Here is a 24064-nt window from a genome sequence, read left to right as displayed (position 1 = left end):
TGCCCAGCAAGTTTCAAGATAAGCACATTCATCTGGCGGCAGAAAACCCCCATAAAACCAAAATCATCTAACAAGCAAGCTATGTTCTGCAAACACTCTTTAGTATCCGTGAGTCCGTGACCTTCCTTTTCTTTGCGTCGTGCAAGTCTGGTCGATAGTCATTCGTAGCACGTTTTAGTTTTACTTTAAGCCCGTTTAAAGGAAACCTTCCTGCGCAACTCTGAGGGATGTTAAAAGTCAATAAAAGATATAGCTCTGTCCTGGTTATGTTGTGATGAAGCGAGTGGTAATGTACGAGTCTGGACGCGACCTGCAAAAGGCTACATCTATTACGCAATATTGAAATTTTATAAACCATCGTAAATATGGCGGCGTTCAAAAATATCTCAATTTTCATAACTGGTTGTAACCGAGGCATTGGTATTGCCATGGTTAAGCAAATATTGTCACTGCCTAATACTCCGAAAGTGCTATTTGGTACTTGTCGTTCTTTGAAATCTGACAGCTCTCGGGAGCTACGTGAGCTTGCAGAGAAGAACCCGATCTTACATCTTCTAGAATTGGATGTTACCAATGCTTTGCAGCTTGAAGCTGTGGTTAAAGAAGTTGAAGAAAAACTTTCCGGATCTGGATTAAATCTATTGATAAATAACGCAGGCATATATGATTTGAAAAACTCTGGATATGGCGAAGCTACAACTACACTAGATGAAGTTAGCGGTGAGCTGATGATGAAAGTCTATGAGACAAACGCAGTAGCACCTCTTATGATAGTGAAAGCTTTCTTGACGTTGCTACGTCGAGCTGCATCGAGCAATGATCCACCATGTCAGCCTCAAGCAACTGTTATTAATATTTCATCCGTTGATGGCTCAATTACACTGAATGCAGGTGGCCATTACCAATACAAATGTTCAAAGGCTGCAATCAACATGTTGACCGTGTCTCTCAGCAATGACTATGCTAAAGATGGTATAACTGTTGTCTGTATCGACCCTGGTTGGATTAAAACTGATATGGGTGGAAAAGCAGCACCACTGACTCTTCCTGAAGCGATACCATCATTAGTGAACTTAATCGGCTCATTAGATCCTTCAAAGACAGGTTCTTTCTTGCAGTATAATGGTAACACTTTACCCTGGTGACTTTAGTTTATTAATAATTTGTACACATATGTTTGTACACATATTTGTACACATTATACATATGAAAAATAAATGTGGAAATGAGCCATGGCAGGAGAATAAGGCTCAGCTGTGACCAGTACCCTGTCAGACTAGTTATTTGGGTGCCATTTATAATATATTGAGTGCCATAAATAAACTTTAACTCCAACCAACTACCCAGTCACAAAGGAAGAATATATAAAAATTATATCTTTTGGGAGTTTTGGGCCAGTCCCTCTAAATTATTAGATGACGTCACCAAAGCAGTGATGGTATATATGGGACATATGGTATTGTAAAGTACATTAGTACAACTGTTCTTTTAGAAAATGGTGCTATAATGTATTCTTGTTATGAGACATGGTATATATTATGTAAGGTTTACTACAGGATAGTTCATAGCTTTATCTTATATTTTGTATGTATTTGTAATTTCACCTAATTTCAAAGAATAGTCAGTGATTTGACTGGTTTGCAGACTTGCAGTCATTGTAACTTGCATGGGGTGACCAAAATTTCTCAACAAATCAGCCTAAAATAAGCCTGTGCACCAAGTGTGCTATCAGCCCCACCTGTGGGTTTCAATTCCACCGGAAGCCACGCTTTAACGTTTCATGTTCAGTGCTGTGTTCAAATTTGACAAATACTTCAGTGAGGGGCACCACATACATATTGTTCCTGAGAACTATTAGTCTATAAAATATTCTGGACCTGCCCTACATCTATTACGAAATATAGCCTCCTCCGCAGGCATCTCTTATGTACTAAAAATATGCATATTTGGCTTGGGCTGGCTGTGTCGGGATAGCGAGAAAAAAACCCGATTTTTTTCCTCGCCTTCCATTACACAGCTAACCCATGCCAGTGAATTCCATATATATACACATATGGAGTTCACTGCACTGACCCATGCCTAATAACCTAATAAAATTTTTAAAGTACATAAGAGATAGGCTATACGCAATAGTGGATATCGAAATTTTATAAACCATCGTAAATATGGCGGCGTTCAAAAATATCTCAATTTTCATAACTGGTTGTAACCGAGGCATTGGTCTTGCCATGGTTAAGCAAATATTGTCACTGCCTAATACTCCGAAAGTGCTATTTGGTACTTGTCGTTCTTTGAAATCTGACAGCTCTCGGGAGCTACGTGAGCTTGCAGAGAAGAACCCGATCTTACATCTTCTAGAATTGGATGTTACCAATGCTTTGCAGCTTGAAGCTGTGGTTAAAGAAGTTGAAGAAAAACTTGCCGGGTCTGGATTAAATCTACTGATAAATAATGCAGGCATACATAATTTGAAAAACTCTGAATATGGCGAAGCTACAACTACACTAGATGAAGTTAGCCGTGAGCTGATGATGAAAGTCTATGAGACAAACGCAATAGCACCTCTTATGATAGTAAAAGCTTTCTTGACGTTGCTACGTCGAGCTGCATCGAGCAATGATCCACCATGTCAGCCTCAAGCAACTGTTGTTAATATTTCATCCGATGATGCCTCAGTCGCACTGAATTCGGAAGGTGGCCATTACCAATACAAATGTTCAAAGGCTGCAGTCAACATGTTGACCATGTCTCTCAGCATTGACTATGCTAAAGATGGTATAACTGTTGTCTGTATCGACCCTGGTTGGATTAAAACTGATATGGGTGGAAAAGCAGCACCACTGACTCTTCCTGAAGCGATACCATCATTAGTGAACTTAATTGGCTCATTAGATCTGTCAAAGACAGGTTCTTTCTTGCAGTATAATGGTAACACTTTACCTTGGTGACTTATCTTAATTAACAATGTGATAAATGGGATAAAATTTGTACACATTTGTTTTTAAAATAAAAATACAAATTTGTACATTTGAAATAAAAAATGCAGATATAGTGATTAAATAATCAGTAATACAAGTGCCTTTGCTTAAGCTATTTCATTTTTGTTTTGAAAATAAAGTGTATATTTGTTTTTAAGAGGTATCTTGTGTATTATGTCAGAACTTTACCCCCAGGTTATGTCCAAAAAGCCAAACAGTCTTTTGCAACACATGCATAAAGAAAATTTTGTTATCTTGAATAATAAATTTGGAAATGAGCCATGGAAGGCAAATGAGACACAGCTGTGACCAATACCCTGTCAGACTGGATATTTGGGTAATTATGTGCCAAATTTTGGGTGTCATATATAACACAGAGGAAGAATATGTATTGTACTTCATAAAGTGTCGCCTCATATAACAATGCTATATCTTTATTACTTCGTAATAAAGATATAGCATTGTTATATTCGTCTCCATTTATTCGTACAATTCATCTTATACTTCAACCCTACGGGTCTTGCATAATCTGAAATTATGTATGAATATATGTCTTTAGTTTGTAGCCCAGTCCCCCTAAATTATTAAATGACGTCACCAAAGCGTCTGGCGGCCGTCTGCCATCGTTGGAAATTTTTAGAAAAATATTCAAAGTTATAAAAGTTGTAAATTCATAAAAAAATTGTTTCTGAATTATGGGAGAACGTCCAAGAAGAAGCAGTCTTTTTGAAGTAGGTTTTCCTATTGCAAAAGATCGCGGCTCAAGTATTGTTAATATTCAACCAAGTATATTTGAGCATCGCCCACAGAAAGTTGTTTTTGAAAACACGTACAAAATGGAGCCAGACAAGAAACTCGACTTAAAAGAAATTGAAAGACTTATGCAAAGCACTCTAGAATCGTTCCTTCAAAATGCCACGTACGATGCCAGTCGTTGCCGAAGTCTTGTCAACTCTTTGTCGCTCACAATTCGTGAACAGGTGAAACTTATGGATTATAAACGTTACAAAGTGATTTGCTTGGTGAATATCGTCGAAAACAAATCTCAAGGAATTCGTATTGCAAGTCGTTGTTTGTGGGACGACAAGAAAGATAATCAAGTTAGTGCTGTATATTGTAATACGTCTTTGGTTTGTTTGGCGACTGTCTTCATGGTTTACTGCGAATGAGATTTATGAAAATAACTTATCAAAACATCAAGTTTGAAGGCATTTTTTTGAATGGTTTTCTCGTGTATAAATGTTTTATAATAGACTTCGGTAAAACGGAACAAACTGAATTGAGAGTAGAATAATGATAAACATTCAACTGATTTTTAAAATTTTGTGTAAAAGCATTGAAAACGTTATTTCACACACACTACATGTTTTTGAATTATTGATTCCGCCTGCACTGTTATATTGTTCCTTGTGTACTTAATATTACATAATTTCGAAACGCGAGGGTTTTTCTCGTATTTACTATTTTTGGATGGTTTATCTAATTCTAGTTTATGAAGTATAATACCACATTTAAACATGGCCCTAGATCAGCCAAATTTTATAACGGTAGTCTCCCATACTTCCCATTGTTCACATGGTAATTTTTCTCTCTAAAATTCCTCTCAAAGGAATAAATCTCTCGCATGAATTCGTCTCGTTTCATGCATGGTTCTCGTGTAACATAAAATATATAAGATAAGATCGTGTATTTTTTACCGGAGCTCCTAAATCTCTATAAAAAGGGTGATAAAAATCAAGTTTTTGGGGTTTCAGAGAACAACGAAGAAATTATTAGCTAGAGCGGGATTCGCATGTTGGGATTGAAAAATTGCCACTCGACTCAAGTCTACTGGTATTTGTCACGAATTTTATCCAAGTCAAGTGAATGAATATGTATTTTCTTGTTGTCTTTACGGTTGTCTTTACGATTGAGAACGTGTAGTGTTTAATTTTTGCTCAAAGGCAAACTGAGCAACAAGTATTAACAGCTCATGTAACAGGCTAAAAAGAGGGGGTATACTGAGGTGAGATCAGAGACAGAGGAAGCAATATCTAAGGAGCCTTTTTTTATGCAATCTTTGGTCTTCTAATTTTATTAAACAGGAAATTCTAAAGAACACTTTTACACGACTTTTTGCACGAAAGTATATTGTTATAGTAGTAAAACTTGTCTATCAATACTTTAGCAATTAATGCCAATAACGCAATCACAACAAACAGTTGAATTTCTCTCCTATCCTTACTGTCCAACGTCATCAATTTAACTCAACGAATGCTCGAATTTTATATATCTTATCATCATCAAGTAATCCCGTCTGCATGATAAATCTACTTCTGCAGCAACGTTGGGAACGCAATCAGTACAGTTTCATCATACTATAAAAATCAAATAAATTTTTTCAAAAATGTCTTTTTCAAAAGCTCGAACGATTACAATCCGTCGACTCTCGTACCGACACGCGGGTTCTTCCAAAGTTTTTTTAATCTTTTCATAATGAGCCATGGAAGGCAAATGAGACTCAGCTGTGACCAATACCCTTTTATTCCTTTGATAATATGCGCGGAAAACGTATTGGATATGTCTTTATCTCATGGATGTCATTTGATTGTCTGTGGGTGACGACATTGTTGCATTTCCATGTCCTCTGGCTCTGTCATATTGACTTAGATAGAGAATTTTGAGAAAGGCTGAACGAAATCGAGGTGATGTCCACGCATACACGTACGGGTTTACCGCTGACGAGAGCAACAGGAAACACAATTGCAGATCTCGTAACCAGTGTATGACGTCACAACTGCAGCTATGGCAAAAGTTGACGAGATAAATGGCGATGCAGGCTGGAAGGTAGCATACGACATACCACAAGAGAATAATGCTAAACATCTTAGTAACACGAACTTCATACTTCATGTTAGGCACGTATTGATGCGCTCTTGCGGCAGGTGTGGCAATGGATGCGACGGCTTGGACATTCAGTCTTGCTCTCTGACGTCTTAGGGTTAGATTGATTCGAAAGAAGGAAAACACGAGAATGCAAAAAGTGAAAATCACCACGACGTTTGCGAAGACAAAACGATAAAGAAAATCTCCGATCACAAAGTACAAGTACGTGACAGAGCCTGAGAGCAACCAAATGATGGTACACGTGATGACAACTCTTCTTGTGGTCTGAAATGCTTTATATCTGGCTGCGTGAACAACAGCAACATATCTATCAGCTGTCATACTAGCCATGCTCAGCACTGACGCAGTACACGCTGTAAGATATGCAACATGCTCAATCTCAATCCCAAATCCCGGCAGGTTTATACTCTTTATTCCTTCATCCAGATGATATATAATGGACAGCGGATTCACAATGAGACCCACTGACAGGTCGGCAATGGCGAGATTCAGGACAAGGTAATTGAACGGTGTTCGGAGATTGCCGTATGGATCTCGGAACACGGCTACCAGCACAAGAGCATTTCCAGGGATGGTAACGAGTGCAAAAAGTATTGAGAGTGCAGTGGTGAAAAAGGGTAAAACATACGGCGGTGCTTCGTCAGAGCAGGAGTCGCTGCGAAATGACATTTTATCAGTAAATTCAGTTCGTAAACTTCGTGGATTTCAAATCCGTGATCCTTCTATTCCATGGTCTGCCTGTGTAGTAAAGATACAAATGGTCGTGTTACTCACGATCTTCAATTCTTTTATTATAACATGCGCAGCACATGGCATTGCTCATCATGAACAAGAAACTTTAAATCTAGCGTAGAATACTCCTTAGGCCTGTTTTCCACCTATCCTATATAGCGAAACGTAGCGTATCTCATTGTTTTAAAGTTTTAAAGTTTATTAGTTCTGGACGAATACTTCGGAACTGATAGAAATACGCTACGTTACGTTACGATACGACTGAAGTGGAAAACAACAGGTCTAATAAATGTCATACGAAATTTTACTTGACAGAGATTTTGAACATTTTTAACCAATCAAAACAAATGCACCTGTCAACTCCTTGGCGGACAAACACAAGAGATTAATTTGACCGAGCAATAAAAAATTGGATTGAAAAAAATGCAAGTAGTATTAATATTCAGTACTCATTAATAACACATCACACGTCAGATTGGAGTTTTTACTATACATATATATGTCTTTTCAATGTGGGAGTAAATATTTCGATTTTACCACGGATAATAGAATGAAAACTTTTCAACTGAGTAGCTATAATTCAAAAACTATATAAACGTTTTTTAAGTGTCTATGCGAATGATACAAATTTTCTCACGGCATATGGACCCTGATATACAAAACATACTCAAGTCATATATATATAGCTAAGTGTATATTTACCCAGCTAAACGCCACACAGCGCAAGTTGTCAGTTAGCCATGTGTTTATGACAGTTAAACTTTTTCATAATATTGCTGCTTAATTTACGATAGCATAAAAAAATTTCCTACATAAATTAAGAGACGAACATTTCGGGCTATCCTGAATCCTTTGTAAAAGAGACCGTTTTCCAAAGTAGCATTTAAGAATAATTTTATTAATCGTATATCGGCCTAATCTTATCTTCAACTGCTCATATGTTGTTCATGACTGTAGTATATATACATCTGCCATGCACGCATTTAAATTTTTTATACTTTAATTAACACCTCATAAGTAAAGAAAATAGGAGAAGGTATTATAATTTGGAAGTCTAACAACAACGCGCGTATAGTTAAACAAAGTCAGTATACTCTATAAGGGCCTGTTTACATGGAGCGAGTTATCCCAGCTAGGCGAGGCCTAAACTGAGCAGTCTTTCATTATATGCAGTTGTCACCTCGCCTAGCCGGGATAACTCGCTCCATGTACACATGCCGTAAGCTACTACACCCTTTCTCTTTTACCGCACGAAAATCTGACAAAAGGCCTTCGGAAACTACTATCTCAAGCCGTCTGGCACCACAGGGGGCTCACATCTCCGTGACACGAATGGCACGCTATATTTTCTATTCCCTTGCAATTGAAACAAAAAGCAGTCGAGTCCTACCAGATTTAGGATCAACCATGCTCAAGCAAGATAAATAGTGATAGAGAGATCCGTAAGACCCTGACTTGCAATACAACATGGTGTGTCGCTACCTTATTTATTTCTCAGATGCTTGGGTGCTCATTTCAATCTCGCTTTCATTTACAGCATAATGTCTTGATATGGCGTGGCATTGGACACTCGATTCCAATGTTTCATCATAAAACGTAATCATCATAATTTCATTTCTGTATATCTTCCATCTTGGACGGTAAGACTGGATTGCGCATGGGCACGCGGGTGTTGTTTTAATCTGTATATAGGTGATAATTTGCACCTGGCTTTATTAGCTTTCCTACCCCGTTATCAAGATTGGACACTTCAAAAAAGGAAAAGCGCCTCAATTTGTCCGTAATCAAACAAACAAGGCTTAAAATTACTTTGTGACAGTGCTGTATATTAATTACTCAAATTTCATTCGTGGGTCTTGTGTCTACGCCGTTCAACGAAACTACGACACAGACTAGCATGCAGATACAGAAAAAAATACCTCATTCTTTCCTTCAAAACTCTAGTTTATCATCAATACTAATATGTATGAAACAGGTCGAGTTCATTAGATATACTTCAACGGTAGACTGAACGGATCAATTCAATGATAAGACTCTCATTATGGGTACTCTGTATTCATGATCATAAAGTTCGTTCGAAATATACAAAAGATTAAAAAACGCTATCAGTATCAATTCTACAACCCGTGTCGTTCGTGAAACTTCAATTTAAGTGTATACCCTAAAATATATAGACCCGCACTCTGTCAGCTTGATGGAACAAACAACTTAGTCAAAACAATAGAAAGAGAAAAGTTACTTTGTTAGTTGCTACAATCACGATTCACGTTCTTACGTTTTGCTACGTCCTGCCTTCTGAATAGCTTCTTTAATGCATGACTCTGAGTTAAAAACAGTTTCGTAAACGTAACATAGACTTACTGTTTTCGCAAAAATGCGATGCTTTTCACGTTGTTGAGACAGAAATGCGATGTTTTTCACGTTGTCGAGATCAAATATATTGTTTCAGTCGGCATTTGGAAAGCGTGATTTGCGGACGTCTGTCTACAGGAATATTTATGTTGCACTAAGTGCATAGTAACAGGAATATATCTTTAATTAAACATCGATTAAATGTACTATTATATTTTTGGAGATGTTGTTTTCATTTCACTTCACGAAATTAATAAACATGTCACCTTTTTAAATTAAAAGACAGTATTCATTAAAAATGTAAAGGATAGAATGTAAAAAATTCTTTTCGGAGTTTACAATAATATGAAGGATATTACAGAAATTATTCATAGACCTTCATATAAACTTTATAAAATGAAACTGAATGAAAACACGGCGTAGATACATTAATTATCGAATTGGCAAACAACGTAATCCATGTGTCATCCACTTTGTGAATGGATTAAATAAATTTTGACTATTTGTGTACAAATGAATTAGAAAGTAATACCTCTCCGACAAGTTAATTTACCCCACGCTAAAACGTATTGAACTAAAAACACGGGGTGCATGTTATTGGAGGGGACAGCCTGTTTAAAAGTCAAGTCCGGGAGGGCTCAGGCCGCCTTCATATAGTTCTTAAGATTGCATCAATTCAGTTCATGAGCCTTCTTCATTGTAAGCGATTTAATTCGTCAACAAGTATGTGATTATATTCTTGGTCATTCCTATCATGTAAAGATCAATGCAATCTATTCGGTTGCTATATTCATTCATTTTTATGAACGCAAAAGTTTGAATAGACAAGAATGACAACTTCTGTGACTCGAAGCAGAATAACAATAGTTTTATTTCTCTAAAATTTCAAATGGAACTAAAAGATATGGGTGTCTTAATAAAATCTATATGTCAGTAGATAATTTCAGTTTAGTTTGGATGGCACTTTAACCGTATTGCTGTGGTTGTGTTAGACAAAATAGCCATTAACTGTTCCTGACACGATAATAAGAGATCTAATGGCAGCTCAGCGAGTTCCTGTTGTGATTTCAGAGTTACTAAATCATTTATGGCTTTTACATACGGATCAATTGTGTTTACTTTAGGAACAACTTTCTCTGTTACCATGTGGACATCATCTTCATTTTGTTTTTCCAGAACGCAATCTCCAACAGCCATTTTCTGTATTTCTTGTTCTGTTTCTTTAGTCGTCGGAGGGCCATCAACTACTGACGAGTCTTCGTTTGCATGCACGGCTAGAGCGGTCGTTTTATGATTCTCTAATTTGGGCATTTCGGTTTCGTTCTCGACATCCACCATTCCCAGGTCCTTCGTTTTGGGTTCTGAGGTATCAGCCACGTTTTCACTTAATTTCTCGGATATTTCTTGTTTTGACTTTGATGCTTCCGCAGTGTTTGCACCAGAAATTTCCATAGCAAGATTTTGATCCAAGAGCATGTTTCTAACTGCCATTCCAAGAATATCTTGTTCAGGCTCCTCATTTACAACAGCATCTTCGACAGTAATTTCACGATTTTTTACTTCAGTCTTATAAACGTAATCAACTGCTGGTGCAACCATATTTTCTTGCTTAGTTTTCTCGGTTTTAGATACGTTCTCGAATGATTTTTCCAACCCAACGTTTTGCTGGGTCAAGTCTTCCTCTATAACTTCCATATTCACATTTTCATTAGTGGAACTGGACTCTCTTTCAGCATTATTCTCGATGCCTTCTGATGGTCCACCTGTGACCGAGTTGACTGTATCATTTTCAGTAACGCCTGTGATGATCTGGTCACATTCGAAGAGAGTGGTTGGTTTTACCAGAGCACGGGATCTTTTAGGTGTTAACATCTTGTTATGGTCATGAGATGTTGTTGGAGTCGTGACTGAAATCTTTGGTCCAAGAGTATTACCCTCACTACAGCCAAGTTCCTCGGCGTTGTCACATGTTAATTTGTCAGCGGTTTCGATATTTTCTTCAGCTTCCATCTCACAGTTATCATCTTCGGAGATTTCCTTAATCGCTGCAAAAAACAAGGTGGAGTGACAACACAAACAAGGAGAAAAAGGTAGAAAAATACAATTACTGCCTGTCAGTAATTGTATTTAGTAGAAAAATACAATTACTGACAGGCAGAGAAAACTTGCGGACTCTTGAGTCCTAAGTCAAGTAAGTCCTTTCTGAAACCGCAACGACGTAACAGTCGCTTATTTATCTCATTGCATAGCTTCTTGTATTGTGATGACGTGAATCATAGGCATAGCAGGTATTCGTAATTTTAGATGTATTAATTACCTCGTAGTTGGGTAACCTTCGATGAACATTTTGGCGCACGATTTTCATGAAATTTTTTGAGAACTCTTCGAAGTGTGGAAACTTTTGGTGACCTGATTGGTAACTTCTCTACTTGGTCCATTGTCAGAGCGGAAAGATTACCCACAGTTCTGATATTATGAGCATGAACCACGTGACCAAGACCACGACTAAATCTGGATGTAGCAAGCGAAGGTAATATTTGTTCCACTGGTGTAGTACATTCAACAAGAACTGGAAAAACGCATTGTTCTTTAGATAATGGTGGTGTTGAAGACTTCTAGAAGAAAAAAATGTTTAACTTTACTTGTGAATAGCTACTAATTTCCTATATAATCTTGTTTATCTAGCAATTTAACCTTCATCCAGGTAAAACGAGTACAATTGAAAAATCTTCTTCAGTGAGGTAATCGCAACTTGCAGGAAAATATAAGTCAAACATACCGTTTTCGTCGTTTTAATAGAGGTGAAATCATTGGTCATGTCAGAGGGGTTAGTTATTTCATGTTGATTTTCTTTTCTAGCAACTTGATCCATTGGGTAAGAACTTATTTCCTTTTCCTCCTTAAGTGGAAAGGCAAAGGACACATGACGAGCCTAAAATGAATTAAATGAGAGATACTCGAGACCCTTTGATTTTCTTCTTGTAGAGTTAGTCTAACACAGGTGTGCATACACATATATAAGCGAAGTAAAGATAATTGAAAAGCTCACAGTATCTATCAACAAACGCGGTGTTCTACAATTTATATTTTAGCTTAGTTCAGAATTGATTCCAATAGTACAAATGAGCTTAAAGAAGAAATCAAGTTTATTTTGTTTATTCTTTTTACCTTTCCAGAAGGGGAAGGCGTCTCGGATTTTCCACGGTTTCTCTTCAATATCCCAGTAGTTGGTGAGCACGCGGGTGAAGAGAATGATCGTGTTGGTCGATTGAGAGGACTGCCTGTGGCCGACGTTTTAGAATGAACAAACTTCGTAGAGCTGGCGACTGGTGATGAGGGTCGCTCGATTAAGTTTGTAATTTTGTTAGCAGCGTCTTTCACGGCATCGCTACTGCTTGTCATGTTGGTAACTAGGGGAATATCTCGCTCAATGATTTGAGTGTCGTCCATCTGATGGTCAGAGAAATCTTCCATATCTGCTGAATCCGACTGAGTTTCTTCCACTGTTTCTTGTTCTTTGGTTGTTGCGGAAATCGTTGCTTTTGAGGGTTCGTTTTTCTTAGCTTTATAAGGTGTTGGGTTCCTTCTAAAACGAGTACGACTAGAAATAGGGGATGTCGTTTGTGAGCTCTGCTTCTTTGAATCGAATGTTGGCTCCGTGTCTACTTGCTCCAAATCTGAGCTGCTCCCAGCAAGATCTGTCAGAAGTTTGACGCCATCTTCTTGCACCCGCCCAATTTTATCAATTTCTCCGGTTTTCAATTCAAAATCATTCGAACACTCCGTAGAAATTGACTTCCGTTTTGTACTATTTGGCGTGCGTTTTGGCCTGTGATAAGAACGTCGTTTCTGCCTGGATGAAGTTGTAGGCGATGTTTGCGAGCATGGTATAGGTTCATCGTCATCCGGTTGATTATTAAGATCAGTGGAAGCACCAGTTTCTGGCAGAGTGCTAACACAACTATTGTAACTGCCACCTGGTAATGTTATATTTGAAGACATTGTAGGTATATCGTCCTCCAGGTTATCAGCATGTTCAATGCTTTTTATCAAATCAAGTCCATTTGCGAAAATACCCGACGCAACCTGATCTTGCCTATCGTTGCTTTTGTCAAATGGTATCGCATGACTTGGTTGAATCTCCACTGTCGCTCCTAAGTTGGGAGTAAAATACAGTCAGCAGGATATTCCATGACAAATAATTGAAAGGCACAACTTTCCAACAAGAAGTGATAGGAGTTTCATCTTGACTGGAAGAGGAGAATCGGAGACATTTACCTTCTTGAGCACCTTTTTCTTCTGACATTTCTCTATAAAATATTTATTGTATGAATGCTTATCCCTATGTATTCATGCATATTCTATTTATACGTTCACCCTAACTATCACAAGAAGCAATAAAGTCAGAAATACGAAGTTAAAGAAGCCAACTGACTTATTTTACTTAGTTAGCCGTGGCAAACTTACACGTCACAATGATTAAAGGATTGGGTGATGATGGTTGATTGACTCCATTCAGAAAACTGCGTTCCATCCTGTGATTGATCAAGCCTGTTGTAAAGAGCTGGGTGTCTGCTATAATACGATTTGAATAAAGTCCTGTTAGTTAGAAGTCAGTCTTTTCAAGAGAATAAGTTACAGGCAGAGAATTACGCCTTACCTCTCTAATTTTTTCTCCTTTCGTACTTCCTTTTGATGTTCAGTTAACAATCGTTTCTTCTTGGGAGATGGAGCAATCACAACAAAGTCCTAGAAGCAAGATAATAACCATAGGATTATGCGATGTTTTGTATAATGTTTATCTGGAGACTGAAGCCAAATCTTACCCAAGAGGTTGGGGTCTCTTAGTGAACAATTGCGGCCAGTTTTATGTCACGCCAAAATTCCACTTGGAAGTGTATTTAAAAAAAGGCGGGAAAGGACTGTTTGGTTCCAACCAGAAAACTCAGAAAAGTCCTTTCCACAATCGTGAAATAATCCGTAACAGAAAATATTTATTTTCCGTATTCATTGTTGACTACGGCATACATGCAAACAGCAATATTCTAATACAATAAATGCCATTTTATCAAATATATATTTTCTGTAACGAGCTAGGGCACTAAACACATTCAATTATTCAACTTCATCCACATGCATACCGCTTAACGTACCTTGTCATCAGCAGCATCCAACGGTAAGGGCAACTTACGCCTTGCATTCAAACTGCCTGGGGACTTCCTTTTACTCCCTGTTTCCAACGTGTTCTAATTAAATATACACAGCTATAAAAAGTTTTACTGCATACAACAACACTGTTTGGTCCCATGCAAGAAGTATTAGGAGATAAGTATCAGAGGCTGACTTTGTGAGATACTTCAAACATACACTGTACATCATGCTATCGATTCGGGTGAAAATGCACTTTACGCGACCCATTCGCACGACCTTCAGTTGAGAAAGTTCTCTCGTATACTGTATCGTACCTTAAAAGGAGATAAGCGGTCAGATTTATCCGAGGTGAATGCTTTGTTAAGAAAGCTGCCTTTCAATTTTCCAGGCGATGATCCTCCATGCTTTCTTTTTGGTGAATTAGCAATCACTATATCTTGTTTGATTATGTTTTCCTTCGGCGTCATTTCCTCAGACTGCATCAATTTAATAAACACAACAAAATCAATTTTCATTTACAAGATGACACTGTGTCGGCATAATACATAGAACTAACAACCATACGAAATATGATTAAGCCATAGCAACTCATCGTAAAACACTATATTCACCCTCCCCCTGTTATGAAATATCCTACTTACATCTTGCAGTGATGTTGCCTGATCCAATGAGGAGATCTGTGTTACCTAAAAATTCACAACTTCGTCAATTCCGATGAGTTTCCAAATGATGTACATCTAAGCTGTACGTAAGGGAAAAAAATAAATTCTAATACGTCATTGTACAGTACCTTAGATTGATCCCAACCAGGCACATTGACGGGCGTTTTCTCCAGTACTGTTTGTAAACATTTCCTATAAGACAAAGTAAAGGCACATAAGAACAGCGAGGAGATGGCCCACGGCCTTATTTGTCAAACTTGGCAGTTTTCGTCATCTATTCAGCTGTTTCTTATGTAGGTGTAATATATGTACCTTAACGAAGTAGGGTACTCCAGATAAGAGGCCTGACCAAACGTTGCATTCCAAAATATGATTGTCTGGTTCCTAAATTGCCGTCGTTGATGACAAAACGTGTTCTCCTGTTGATATAAACGCAGTCATTACATACTTAATTTGCATATACCATTTTTTATATTCATATGAAATCATTAAAGCAATTACTTACTAACAAATCGCTCATAACTTCTAACATCTGACAATCGTAAGCAGACGTGTAACGACTTTGCAGACACGTCAAAATATCAGTCCATAACTTCTCAATCTGAAGTGAAATTCAAGCCATATCATTTGACATGTACACCTTTCTTTTCTTGCCTGTCATGAACATAATTTGCAAAAATGGCTGAATATCTTATTAGCTACGGTACAAACCTTTAGCAAATACTTGGTGTTGTTCGTTTTTTTATCACTTGAATTGGAGCTGAAAAGTTGATTTACACGGCAGGGTAAGTGCTGTTTACAATTGCTACTCTATACAGAAACATATTCGTTATCATGAATACCTGGACCAGTGACGGTGCGATATAAAGGAGCAAATGGATGATGACAGAGCTACAATGCTATACTTGATGTGTTGGGGATTTGTGAGACTGGCGAATAATTTCGATAAAGATCCAGCCAAAACGGTCACAGCAGGCGCAACAACCACGGATCCAGACGAATCCTAAGAAGTAAAGATTGAAACCAGTACCGTAATTGGAAACATGATTCATTAGCCACGTTTATATTCGATATACACTAACAACTGAGGTGGCCGTTTGAGAACGAACGAGGCCTTCATTCCATTAAGAAAAATTTCTTTTACCGCGTCAATTGATTGCGCAGTTCATCAAAATCAGATGCAGACGGGAAAGAATATTTCGGGCAATACCTGATCAACCTGGTATGAAATACTCAGAGCTTTAGCAGACAGTGCAACCAGGCTGCTAAGATTACCAAGACGATTCTCCGTCGTTCTCGACATTCCACCAGGTGTGAGATTGACGCGAGATGATGGCGTGGGTGACCCCCTTGTGTTTTGTGCCGAAAAATCAAAACAGTCCACCATGACATACAGAAAGCCACAAATACTGTCAAGAAATCTCACATTCTAGAATGAAAGATGCATTTGGTATGACGAATTAGACAATATAGAAAGTTCTGTATTGACTACAGAATAAGCAGCTTTCATAGAGTTTTATTGTGCAAGAAAAGAAAAATTTGGAATGTTAGAATGGCGCGATATAAAATCATAAACAGTTGTATTTTTACCTTGCATTTTTCAAGGGTAACCAAAGTTAACAAAGACTTGGACAATTCATTTATACACGTGTTTGCTTCAGCTGTCGGAACGAGAGAGGCACAACGACAAAACAGTCGAAAGAACTCGGCTAAATCACGATCTAACTCCTTCGTTGTCACCTAAGAAAAAAATTTAAATATGATTTTGATTTGGTTTAGCTTAAACCTGGGTTCATTCAGCTTGATGTGTTTAAATGGGATTACCTGAAAATATATAAGAAGAAATTAGTTAGGATTTTGTCGAGCACAAAGGCAAATTAACAAGCCAACCGGGTAGGTGTTATATGCGGTCACTACCTCACATTACCATTTATGCAGAGGATAAGATTTACTCCACATTGACTATTAATGTTGAAATACATTGTATCAATTAATATACTTGCAGCATTGTATTCCGTTTGAACGTTACTACCTTTTCAGAAAGAACTTACCACTGGTAAACCTCCAGTGAACAGTTGTTTAAATGGAAAGCTCAGCAATGAAATCATCAAACTGAAATCTGGATCAAGAGGATCTCCCTGGTTCACATCAGATGTCTAAAAAGGTCGACAATATCAATTCTATTTCAATCAGCTCTGACAGCCGCGGGGCTCAGTTAATGCTAATATAATACAAAGTGAAAAATGGCTTTGATGCAGAGCAGAGCACAACTAAATATGAACCCTAGCTGATATAACCTTGCCATTCCATCGCTCTTATGCGGAGCTTTAAAATATTAGGCTGAATGAATTATTATTATTCACCTTTGTGACACATTCGGTTGCTGAATCAGTAACCTTACTCCAAATTCTCCAAAGATCTTCAACGTTTGCGACAGTGCTAAAACAATTTATTGTCAGATTTTTTCATGGTAGATAATGCACATAATGTAATGACCTTTACGAAACCGTATATCCTAGAGCAAAATGGCCAACTTTTTAATGCCCACATGCATGGCCGGACGTTTTCTATCCGACAATTTATTTATTTGGTATTTATGACTTAAAACATTTACGGGATTCTCGAGGGTGTAGACCATTACCTGGCCAAGCTTTCAAGAAGCAGCCATATATGATGAACCGCGGTTAATTTTCCTGTTGGAGCATCGAAGCCAACATCAATCAAATTCTCGAAGACAACGTGGAACCTAAAGAGTGAATAAAATCCTGATAGTTGAACGATAATCCACCTTCTTCAAGCTGTTGTTGGCTTAACACCCACAAAACCGCGCGGAATCCTTCGAGCATTAGAATTAAAATTTGGACAGCCGCAGTCCACGGATGACTCCAGACAAAATATATAGATACTAAGTTTGTTGAAATGTTTTGTATACCGCCAAGAGAACGTTAGTTTGACTAAAAGTACACCTTACCTTTCATCAACATACGACTCTTTAAAAGCTGACAACTGGCTAAACAAGATTTCAGCCAACAGAAATACCGGTTTTTCTTGATTGCAGGTGGATGAAAGAATGCTAATTGGATGTAGAAGACACTTCGTCGGAATATTGGAGAGAACTTCGAGAAATTTCTGGAAAGAAAAATTTAGTGTAGTTTCGTACACTACTAGACGTATTTGGTGAAATACAACTGTAAAATACACTTTTAGTAGCAAAGTTATTCTATTCAACCAGTAATGTAGCCAACCCGACGAGTTGTCCCGCTATGCTAATATTTTGGTGTTCACTGACTGTGAAAACAATAAATTTCTAAAGAAATAATAATAATTATAACGACTCCAAATTTACATAGCGGGAGAAAATGGTTAGGCTGGCTATGTCACTTTATTGAACTGAAGAAATACTGTAATAGACCTAGGGCGTACCAGTATCAAATGAGGAGACAAGCATGAACACGTCAGAATATCATTTGCAGTAAGAAACAGGTTTGAAATGACGTCATCAACACTTGGATCACCAGCTTGTAACACGGCCACGACCCAGTTGACAATGTTGGTCCAAATTGAAACAGCAAGATCATCTATATTGTGATAATGACAAGAGTATTGCATTCCTCCTCAAATCATCCGCATCGGATGAGTGTAACTTGAGACCACAGCAAGTCAAAGGGAAGCATCATAAAATTATCACTAATTCTTTACTTCTTACCGTCTAAAAAGTTGCCACAGGATTGTAATGCTGATTTCACAATTGCCAGCAACAGAGTCATGTGTTCTTGAAACAACGCACAATTCAATATTGGATGTTTTAAATGTTCTAAAAATAACAGAAACCATGTAAGTTATAAGAACTGTAGCTCTGGCATAAATTTAAACAGAAATAAAGTTTCAATATTTCAAAATGAGATATTAACTTGTTTCAACGAGATATCTGGTTCTTTTAACATTAAAAACTTACCTGTTAAACGTTTCCTTCCTCTGACTTCATTAGAATTAATTGTAAGTATCTCCATGAGCATTTCACAGCCGAGCAGCATAATTTGCTTTGCAAATGCTTCGGAGAATTTCTCTTTGTTGAATATCACACATTTTCTTCTGGGGGTGTTTTTGGCTGACTTGGTAGACGAAGGAGTATTTGGCAGCCCGGGTGAAACGGGTGTGACAGGCAGAGTTAGCTCTCGCAGGCCATCCTTAGATTGACCAAGCGGTGTTGCAGTTGAATCAATAGTAACATTGAAATAGTATTGCAGCAGTGGAAGACATACCTAGACATGAACGAAAAGTTTTAGGATTCACCAAACTGACCAAAACCTGAACGGGGTTTGGCCTGAAAGACAAGAATGGAAAAGCCAGCGCCAACTGCAGCAACTTGACTACCAAAATAGTACAGTATAGCAGTAGATTATTCAGATTAACTCTAAGAATATATAAACACTGTACCTCAGAAAAGGTTGTTGTGGTATAAAGTTCTGATTTTATCGTGCAAACAAAATGCCACCATGCTTGAAGCCGTCCAAGCTCAATATCCTTGTGGATTATGTTACCTTTCTAAAAAAACATAGTTAGGCGAAGTAAGACATGTATATTCCTGCTTCTAAGTAGATATTACTATTCTACAAATACGCAAGAACATTGTGTAGAACAGAACATGAATGTGACAAAAAAGACAATAATAAAATGATGATGAAAACCAACCAACAACAACGGCATCATAAGTAACTTTATCCTTTTCGGAGATCCAATGCATCCTATCATGTCAAGAAATTACAGTGCATATGTTACTGCATGCATGTTCATACTGTACGAAGTCCGCATCACAGATTTCATCATCCGAAACAAGGAGAAACCTCGTGTTTGTCGTGAATGAAGAAGAAAACTCACCAGAAGTAGCGAAGTTGTTAATTAAGCAAACCCAAGCGCTGTAACTCATATTTTGAACGTTTGGTAGTGGTGACTTGAATCCCTAAGAAATGACAAGAATCCTAAGAATTGACAACCACGAGGAACAAGCTTGAAAAGTACATTAGATGCTTGTCAAAATCAACAAAAAATCTTCAGAAAATGATAATACCAGGTTATAGGTTCATACAGTACGCGATCCTACACTGAACTGCAATTACTGTACGAGGGCAAGGACTTAGTGAGGTAGGATTCATCGATGTCTTACAACAACACTGACATTCCATTAGTTCCTAACAATTTCTTTACTGGAGATGCCCCGTACGGTCACTAAAAACGTCACAACGTTATATACAAGATATGCAGTACCTGCTCGGGAATCTTCAACATCTCATTTATCAAGTTCCCGCCTTTATGAAGCGTCTGTAAAATAGAAAGAAACAGGTCTAGACGATCGAGTAGTTCGAATAAGTGGGTTTTACGAAATGCATGTACTTATTTAGAAAACATCTACTTTACCTCTCCAAGTATTGTGATGAGAACAGTCCATGTTTGCAACACAAACACTTCTTTTTTGTCTGAGAATAATTTTGCGAGCTCAGATAATAAACCCTTCAAAATATTAAAAAAAAATCAATTGCCCCTCAATTCTCCAAATTCAGAAACCTTTCTTTCTGGACTTTTAAGTAAAGAAATAGTCTTACTCCTTTCAAATCGACCACCAACTGTGGAACAACATCTTGTTGGGCGAATAAAATTAATTTTAGTCCAAGTTCTAAAATCCCAAGCGCTTTTTCACGAATCTGAAAAGTTCAGAGAAATTACAGATGTTGAATGCCAACGACCTTTGCTAAGGTTTTAATGCTTCTTCAATGAGATTCATAATGAGTACTCACTTTCTGTGCTGAGCTGATCAATAATGGATACACAAGTTTACTCCACTGCCCAGCATTTGAGGAAATTTTTTCATGTGGTAGTTCTGAAATCAACCTAGCAAAATACACGTTGTTTGATATGCGCGTTTTTGCAGTTGTTATTTTTGCTTTGGCGCTGTTGCGTATTTCACTTCATTTTTTCTAATACACGCAGTGAAAAAGCGCCCTCTGCCGGATTCATTATTATTACGATGCACGACAAATGAATCACGAAATACTGACGAAGATCACAGTATGTACCTGTAAATAACATCTAATGATTCATTTTCGACTGTTGTAGACCGAAACATTTTCAAAGCATGTTCCACAGTGTTTAGTATCACTGAAAGCTGACAATTAGAAGAGAAAAGATGCAATTGGAAACTAGCGATAGCTGAAACGTAATGACTAAAAGACATTGACCAACACTTGGATTACACTACAAATGAAGCAGAGTTTGCTAGACTAAGCAGGAAGAAAACCAAGAGAAAAACTCTAACCTTTTCCCCCACAACTTTGATAGATAAATGCTGTCTTGAAACAGCCCACAATGCTCTGGTACACACATTTTTATCTTTACTTTTCATAACAACATTACAAAGATCTAGATAGAAACCAAAAAGCACCTACAGTGACTTCTGAGAATAAAAACAATCAACTGTACAAAACGTTGATCAACTCATGAAAGAAAATATCATACTTTGGAGTACCATCAACATTTCCGCTTCACGTAAAGAACTAAAAAACAAAATCAAAACGTATTTTCACATTTCACTAGCTGATATTGAATAATCTAAGGTTATCCAGACCAGAATATTTGATGGATGAGTACAAGCCTTAATTAACTCTTAAAGAAGGTATTTTGTACGAATAGAATCCACACAAAATTATTCGTTTTTAGGGAGCTAATATCATGTGTGGTACATTTAGTCAACTCCTGCATCGTATGTATGTACATGGTCCAACAGTTTGGTATTACACAAGTTTCCAATCTCATATTCCTTGTTGCAAGAAGCGGGTTAACCGTTAACGAACGTGTTTCATCCTTTCCACAGCCACAAGGCAGCATGAAATAACTGCTGTCAATGTCGAGGAAATTGCAATAGCATGAAACGTATGAATGCTCAGGGGCATATTAATAGACCATAGAACACCATGGATTCTTTCGGATTATTCAAAGGTGTTTTGAATTCTATTCTGCTTAAAAGTGTTAATTATTCTTAGATCCCATGTAACCTTGCCTGTCCAACAACCCTAATTCCTAACACATCACAAAACAAATAATTAAATGACCAACCAGATTATGAATTTTATTACCATTAACAGCTTAGTCATTGTATAGGTCACTAGCTGATAGTGTCTTGACTTTCAGTGTAAACACTAGCATGCATGACCATTGATAAAAATAGGAATGGAGTCCTAATAGGAATGGCCAATCTTGAGCCATGGTTATACAAAAAATTACATACTGTAAACTAAGATAATAAAGGATAATGGTAATTGATGTTGTTGGACTATTTGTACCTGACTATTTGTTCTTGATAAATGCAATAACCAACAGCTTGCAATGCTGCTTGGGAAAGATCAATCCTCTGGCTAAACATATCCCTCTGAAAGTTAATAATAAAGTATTTATTATGTTTTCAAAATTGTGATTACTGTATGCCTACATGTACTGAAGATTAAAAACATCACTATCCACTTTGCTAACTAGTAAAATGTTGGGAACATATCTTTTCTCGTGGTTACTATAGAGCTGCTTTTAACAAAGATTAAGAGTAAAAAATAAAACTGTGAAAAATGAAGTACTTAGTAAGTGGAGAGGATATTAATGAACTTACCGCTACAGCTGACAATATTCTGGCAGAAAAACCACAAACTTCATCCACAAACTGCTTGTCTTCTTTTGAGAGGTCTCTAAATATGGACAGAATATGTACATTTACCACAATTCCTATTTTAGGAGTACATCACAGGTCATAGTTGATAAAGTGCAAGGACCATGCAGGAAAAGTGTACTTAGGGGATGTGCACTCATTAATGATATGTAATAATTCCCTTCCCCCAAATGTGGACAACATGTGACAAAGAAGGTCTCAAAACCAGGACACCACCACAAACCATATGCATGCCTTAAGTTATTGTGCCTGAAATTGTGGTAGGAATAAATGTCTCACATCTTTAACCGAGCTTTCATGATACCTAGCCACCAGTGCAAAAGTAGATGCAACATGTTCCTTACTCTGCAAGTCTTAGATAAGCATCGGTTTTGTCCTCAGGTGGTGAACTGCCATCTTCCAGACAGCTTAGCAGTGGCTGCAAATTACTTCCAGAAATATTTACCATTTTTTCTAGAACTGAACAAAACAAAATACAATTGAAATAATTGAAGCTACACTTCCAATCGTCTGTAGTTTATAGTTCACATTTACTAATAATGGTAAAACATTTGGCCAGGCACACTGAACAAGCAAGTTTAATTCCCGCTTAAGTTATTGTTCCTGTAGCCTAAATGCATATGTAGTGTACTTCAGTTTAGGCTGACCTTTGTGTCAACCATGCAGTTTTGTGTATCGCTTCGCTTTGATTATATTTTTAGAAATATAGCACTGGAAGATGAAAGGAAATTTCACTAGTGCCTTTTACAAACATAACACGGGAGATACTGGATGTAAATCATTTCAAATGTTTGATTAGAAAACACAACCAACGTTTATAGTACGAACCATAACACGAAATTTCTATTGTAAAGTGTACGACCACAAACATCGGCAATTTGAATGGCGATATTTACACGCGATCGTAGAACTTCAAACAAAAAGATAAAAATTACTGGCACTTACCCTTTCCAAAATTATGAAACGCTGATATGTTTTATCTCAACTACAAAACATCACCGTTTACTTTTGAATTATGTTGCACAACGTGGTCGACGTCGTGTTGTAGCTTGTGAGGTTCGGCAAATCTTGCCGCGCAATAATATAGTAATCCCGCCAAATGTTCTATACTGCGGCCTGATTGGACAAAAAACGGATATCAAGGAGGGTGGTCGAGTAGGCCGAAAAATGCGATTTCCGCGCTATACAGGGTGTCTCAAAAAAAACGAAAAGTTCAAAGAATCTGCTGTCGGAGGGGATCGAACCCTCGACCTTCGCTTATACTTCAGCACTGCTTATAAGTACGACGCACTAACCAACTGGGCCACGAGAGCCAGGTGCTTAAAACGTGTGTGAATGATGGTACATCATTTTGCCACATATATCTCCTGGATATTAAATAATAATTCAATATTTCAGATCGATTAAAGAATCTGCTCCCGGAGGGGATCGAACCCTCGACCTTCGCATATACTTCGGTACTGCTTATAAGTACGACGCACTAACCAACTGGGCCACGAGAGCCAGGTGCTTAAGAAATGTGCCAATGATGCAACAGCAATTTGCCACATATATCTCCTGGAAACTAAATAATAATTCTTCAGATCGTTCAAAGA

General features: G+C 37.6%; 5 protein-coding genes and 2 non-coding genes across 7 annotated transcripts; 3 read left to right on the top strand and 4 right to left on the bottom strand.

Moving 5' to 3' along the window:
* Positions 1-376: 376 nt before the first annotated feature.
* Positions 377-1619, top strand: LOC114527203 (C-factor-like). Its single transcript, XM_028548849.1, has one exon. The coding sequence runs from the start codon at positions 429-431 to the stop codon at positions 1143-1145; it is 717 nt and encodes a 238-aa protein (XP_028404650.1). The 5' UTR covers positions 377-428; the 3' UTR covers positions 1146-1619.
* Positions 1620-2064: 445 nt separating this feature from the next.
* On the top strand, positions 2065-3084 carry LOC114527202 (C-factor-like). The gene has a single exon (XM_028548848.1). It carries the CDS (start codon positions 2166-2168, stop codon positions 2946-2948), a length of 783 nt encoding a protein of 260 aa, XP_028404649.1. The 5' UTR covers positions 2065-2165; the 3' UTR covers positions 2949-3084.
* A 589-nt stretch (positions 3085-3673) lies between these two features.
* Positions 3674-4147, top strand: LOC114527298 (tctex1 domain-containing protein 1-like). Its single transcript, XM_028548959.1, has one exon. It carries the CDS (start codon positions 3674-3676, stop codon positions 4145-4147), a length of 474 nt encoding a protein of 157 aa, XP_028404760.1.
* Positions 4148-5090: 943 nt separating this feature from the next.
* Positions 5091-9056, bottom strand: LOC114527201 (D(2) dopamine receptor-like). Its single transcript, XM_028548847.1, has 2 exons — positions 8958-9056; positions 5091-6602 (listed from the first exon to the last, which is right to left on the bottom strand). The coding sequence occupies exon 2, from the start codon at positions 6531-6533 to the stop codon at positions 5544-5546; it is 990 nt and encodes a 329-aa protein (XP_028404648.1). The 5' UTR covers positions 6534-6602; positions 8958-9056; the 3' UTR covers positions 5091-5543.
* A 760-nt stretch (positions 9057-9816) lies between these two features.
* LOC114527205 (telomere-associated protein RIF1-like) lies at positions 9817-24047 on the bottom strand. The gene is made up of 38 exons (XM_028548851.1): positions 23415-24047; positions 22814-22928; positions 22413-22488; positions 22096-22181; positions 21272-21309; positions 21072-21175; positions 20833-20921; positions 20554-20647; positions 20362-20460; positions 20177-20269; positions 20027-20080; positions 19640-19721; positions 19454-19506; positions 19199-19306; positions 18717-19023; positions 18468-18575; positions 18185-18339; positions 17733-17890; positions 17403-17507; positions 17125-17200; positions 16813-16917; positions 16352-16501; positions 15972-16190; positions 15604-15764; positions 15473-15521; positions 15267-15362; positions 15074-15180; positions 14890-14953; positions 14741-14785; positions 14414-14575; positions 14102-14194; positions 13609-13697; positions 13416-13523; positions 13227-13258; positions 12117-13102; positions 11728-11880; positions 11266-11563; positions 9817-10993 (listed from the first exon to the last, which is right to left on the bottom strand). The coding sequence occupies exons 2-38, from the start codon at positions 22915-22917 to the stop codon at positions 9897-9899; spliced, it is 6003 nt and encodes a 2000-aa protein (XP_028404652.1). The 5' UTR covers positions 22918-22928; positions 23415-24047; the 3' UTR covers positions 9817-9896.
* On the bottom strand, positions 23693-23782 carry Trnai-uau. The gene is given in 2 exon segments: positions 23693-23728; positions 23745-23782. It is a non-coding gene; the product is annotated as a tRNA-Ile (tRNA).
* Positions 23883-23972, bottom strand: Trnai-uau. The gene is given in 2 exon segments: positions 23883-23918; positions 23935-23972. It is a non-coding gene; the product is annotated as a tRNA-Ile (tRNA).
* Positions 24048-24064: the final 17 nt, after the last annotated feature.

The sequence above is a fragment of the Dendronephthya gigantea genome, unplaced genomic scaffold (genome assembly GCF_004324835.1).
Source record: "Dendronephthya gigantea isolate DGI-Jeju-01 unplaced genomic scaffold, DenGig_1.0 000043F, whole genome shotgun sequence".
NCBI classification, from domain to species: Eukaryota; Metazoa; Cnidaria; class Anthozoa; order Malacalcyonacea; family Nephtheidae; genus Dendronephthya; species Dendronephthya gigantea.
The sequence above is the reverse complement of the archived record's forward strand: the minus strand, read 5'-3'. Positions and strand labels throughout refer to the sequence as shown.

Coding starts and splice junctions, on each gene's coding strand:
- LOC114527203 (XM_028548849.1), top strand. CDS start 429: ATGGTTAAGCAAATATTGTCACTGCCTAATACTCCGAAAGTGCTATTT.
- LOC114527205 (XM_028548851.1), bottom strand. CDS start 22,917: ATGGTAAATATTTCTGGAAGTAATTTGCAGCCACTGCTAAGCTGTCTG. Junction 17,891..18,184: donor TGTCTCCTCATTTGATACTG/GTACGCCCTAGG, acceptor TTTTCTTTCCAG/AAATTTCTCGAAGTTCTCTC. Junction 11,881..12,116: donor CGCCTTCCCCTTCTGGAAAG/GTAAAAAGAATA, acceptor AATTCATTTTAG/GCTCGTCATGTGTCCTTTGC.
- LOC114527201 (XM_028548847.1), bottom strand. CDS start 6,533: ATGTCATTTCGCAGCGACTCCTGCTCTGACGAAGCACCGCCGTATGTT.
- LOC114527202 (XM_028548848.1), top strand. CDS start 2,166: ATGGCGGCGTTCAAAAATATCTCAATTTTCATAACTGGTTGTAACCGA.
- LOC114527298 (XM_028548959.1), top strand. CDS start 3,674: ATGGGAGAACGTCCAAGAAGAAGCAGTCTTTTTGAAGTAGGTTTTCCT.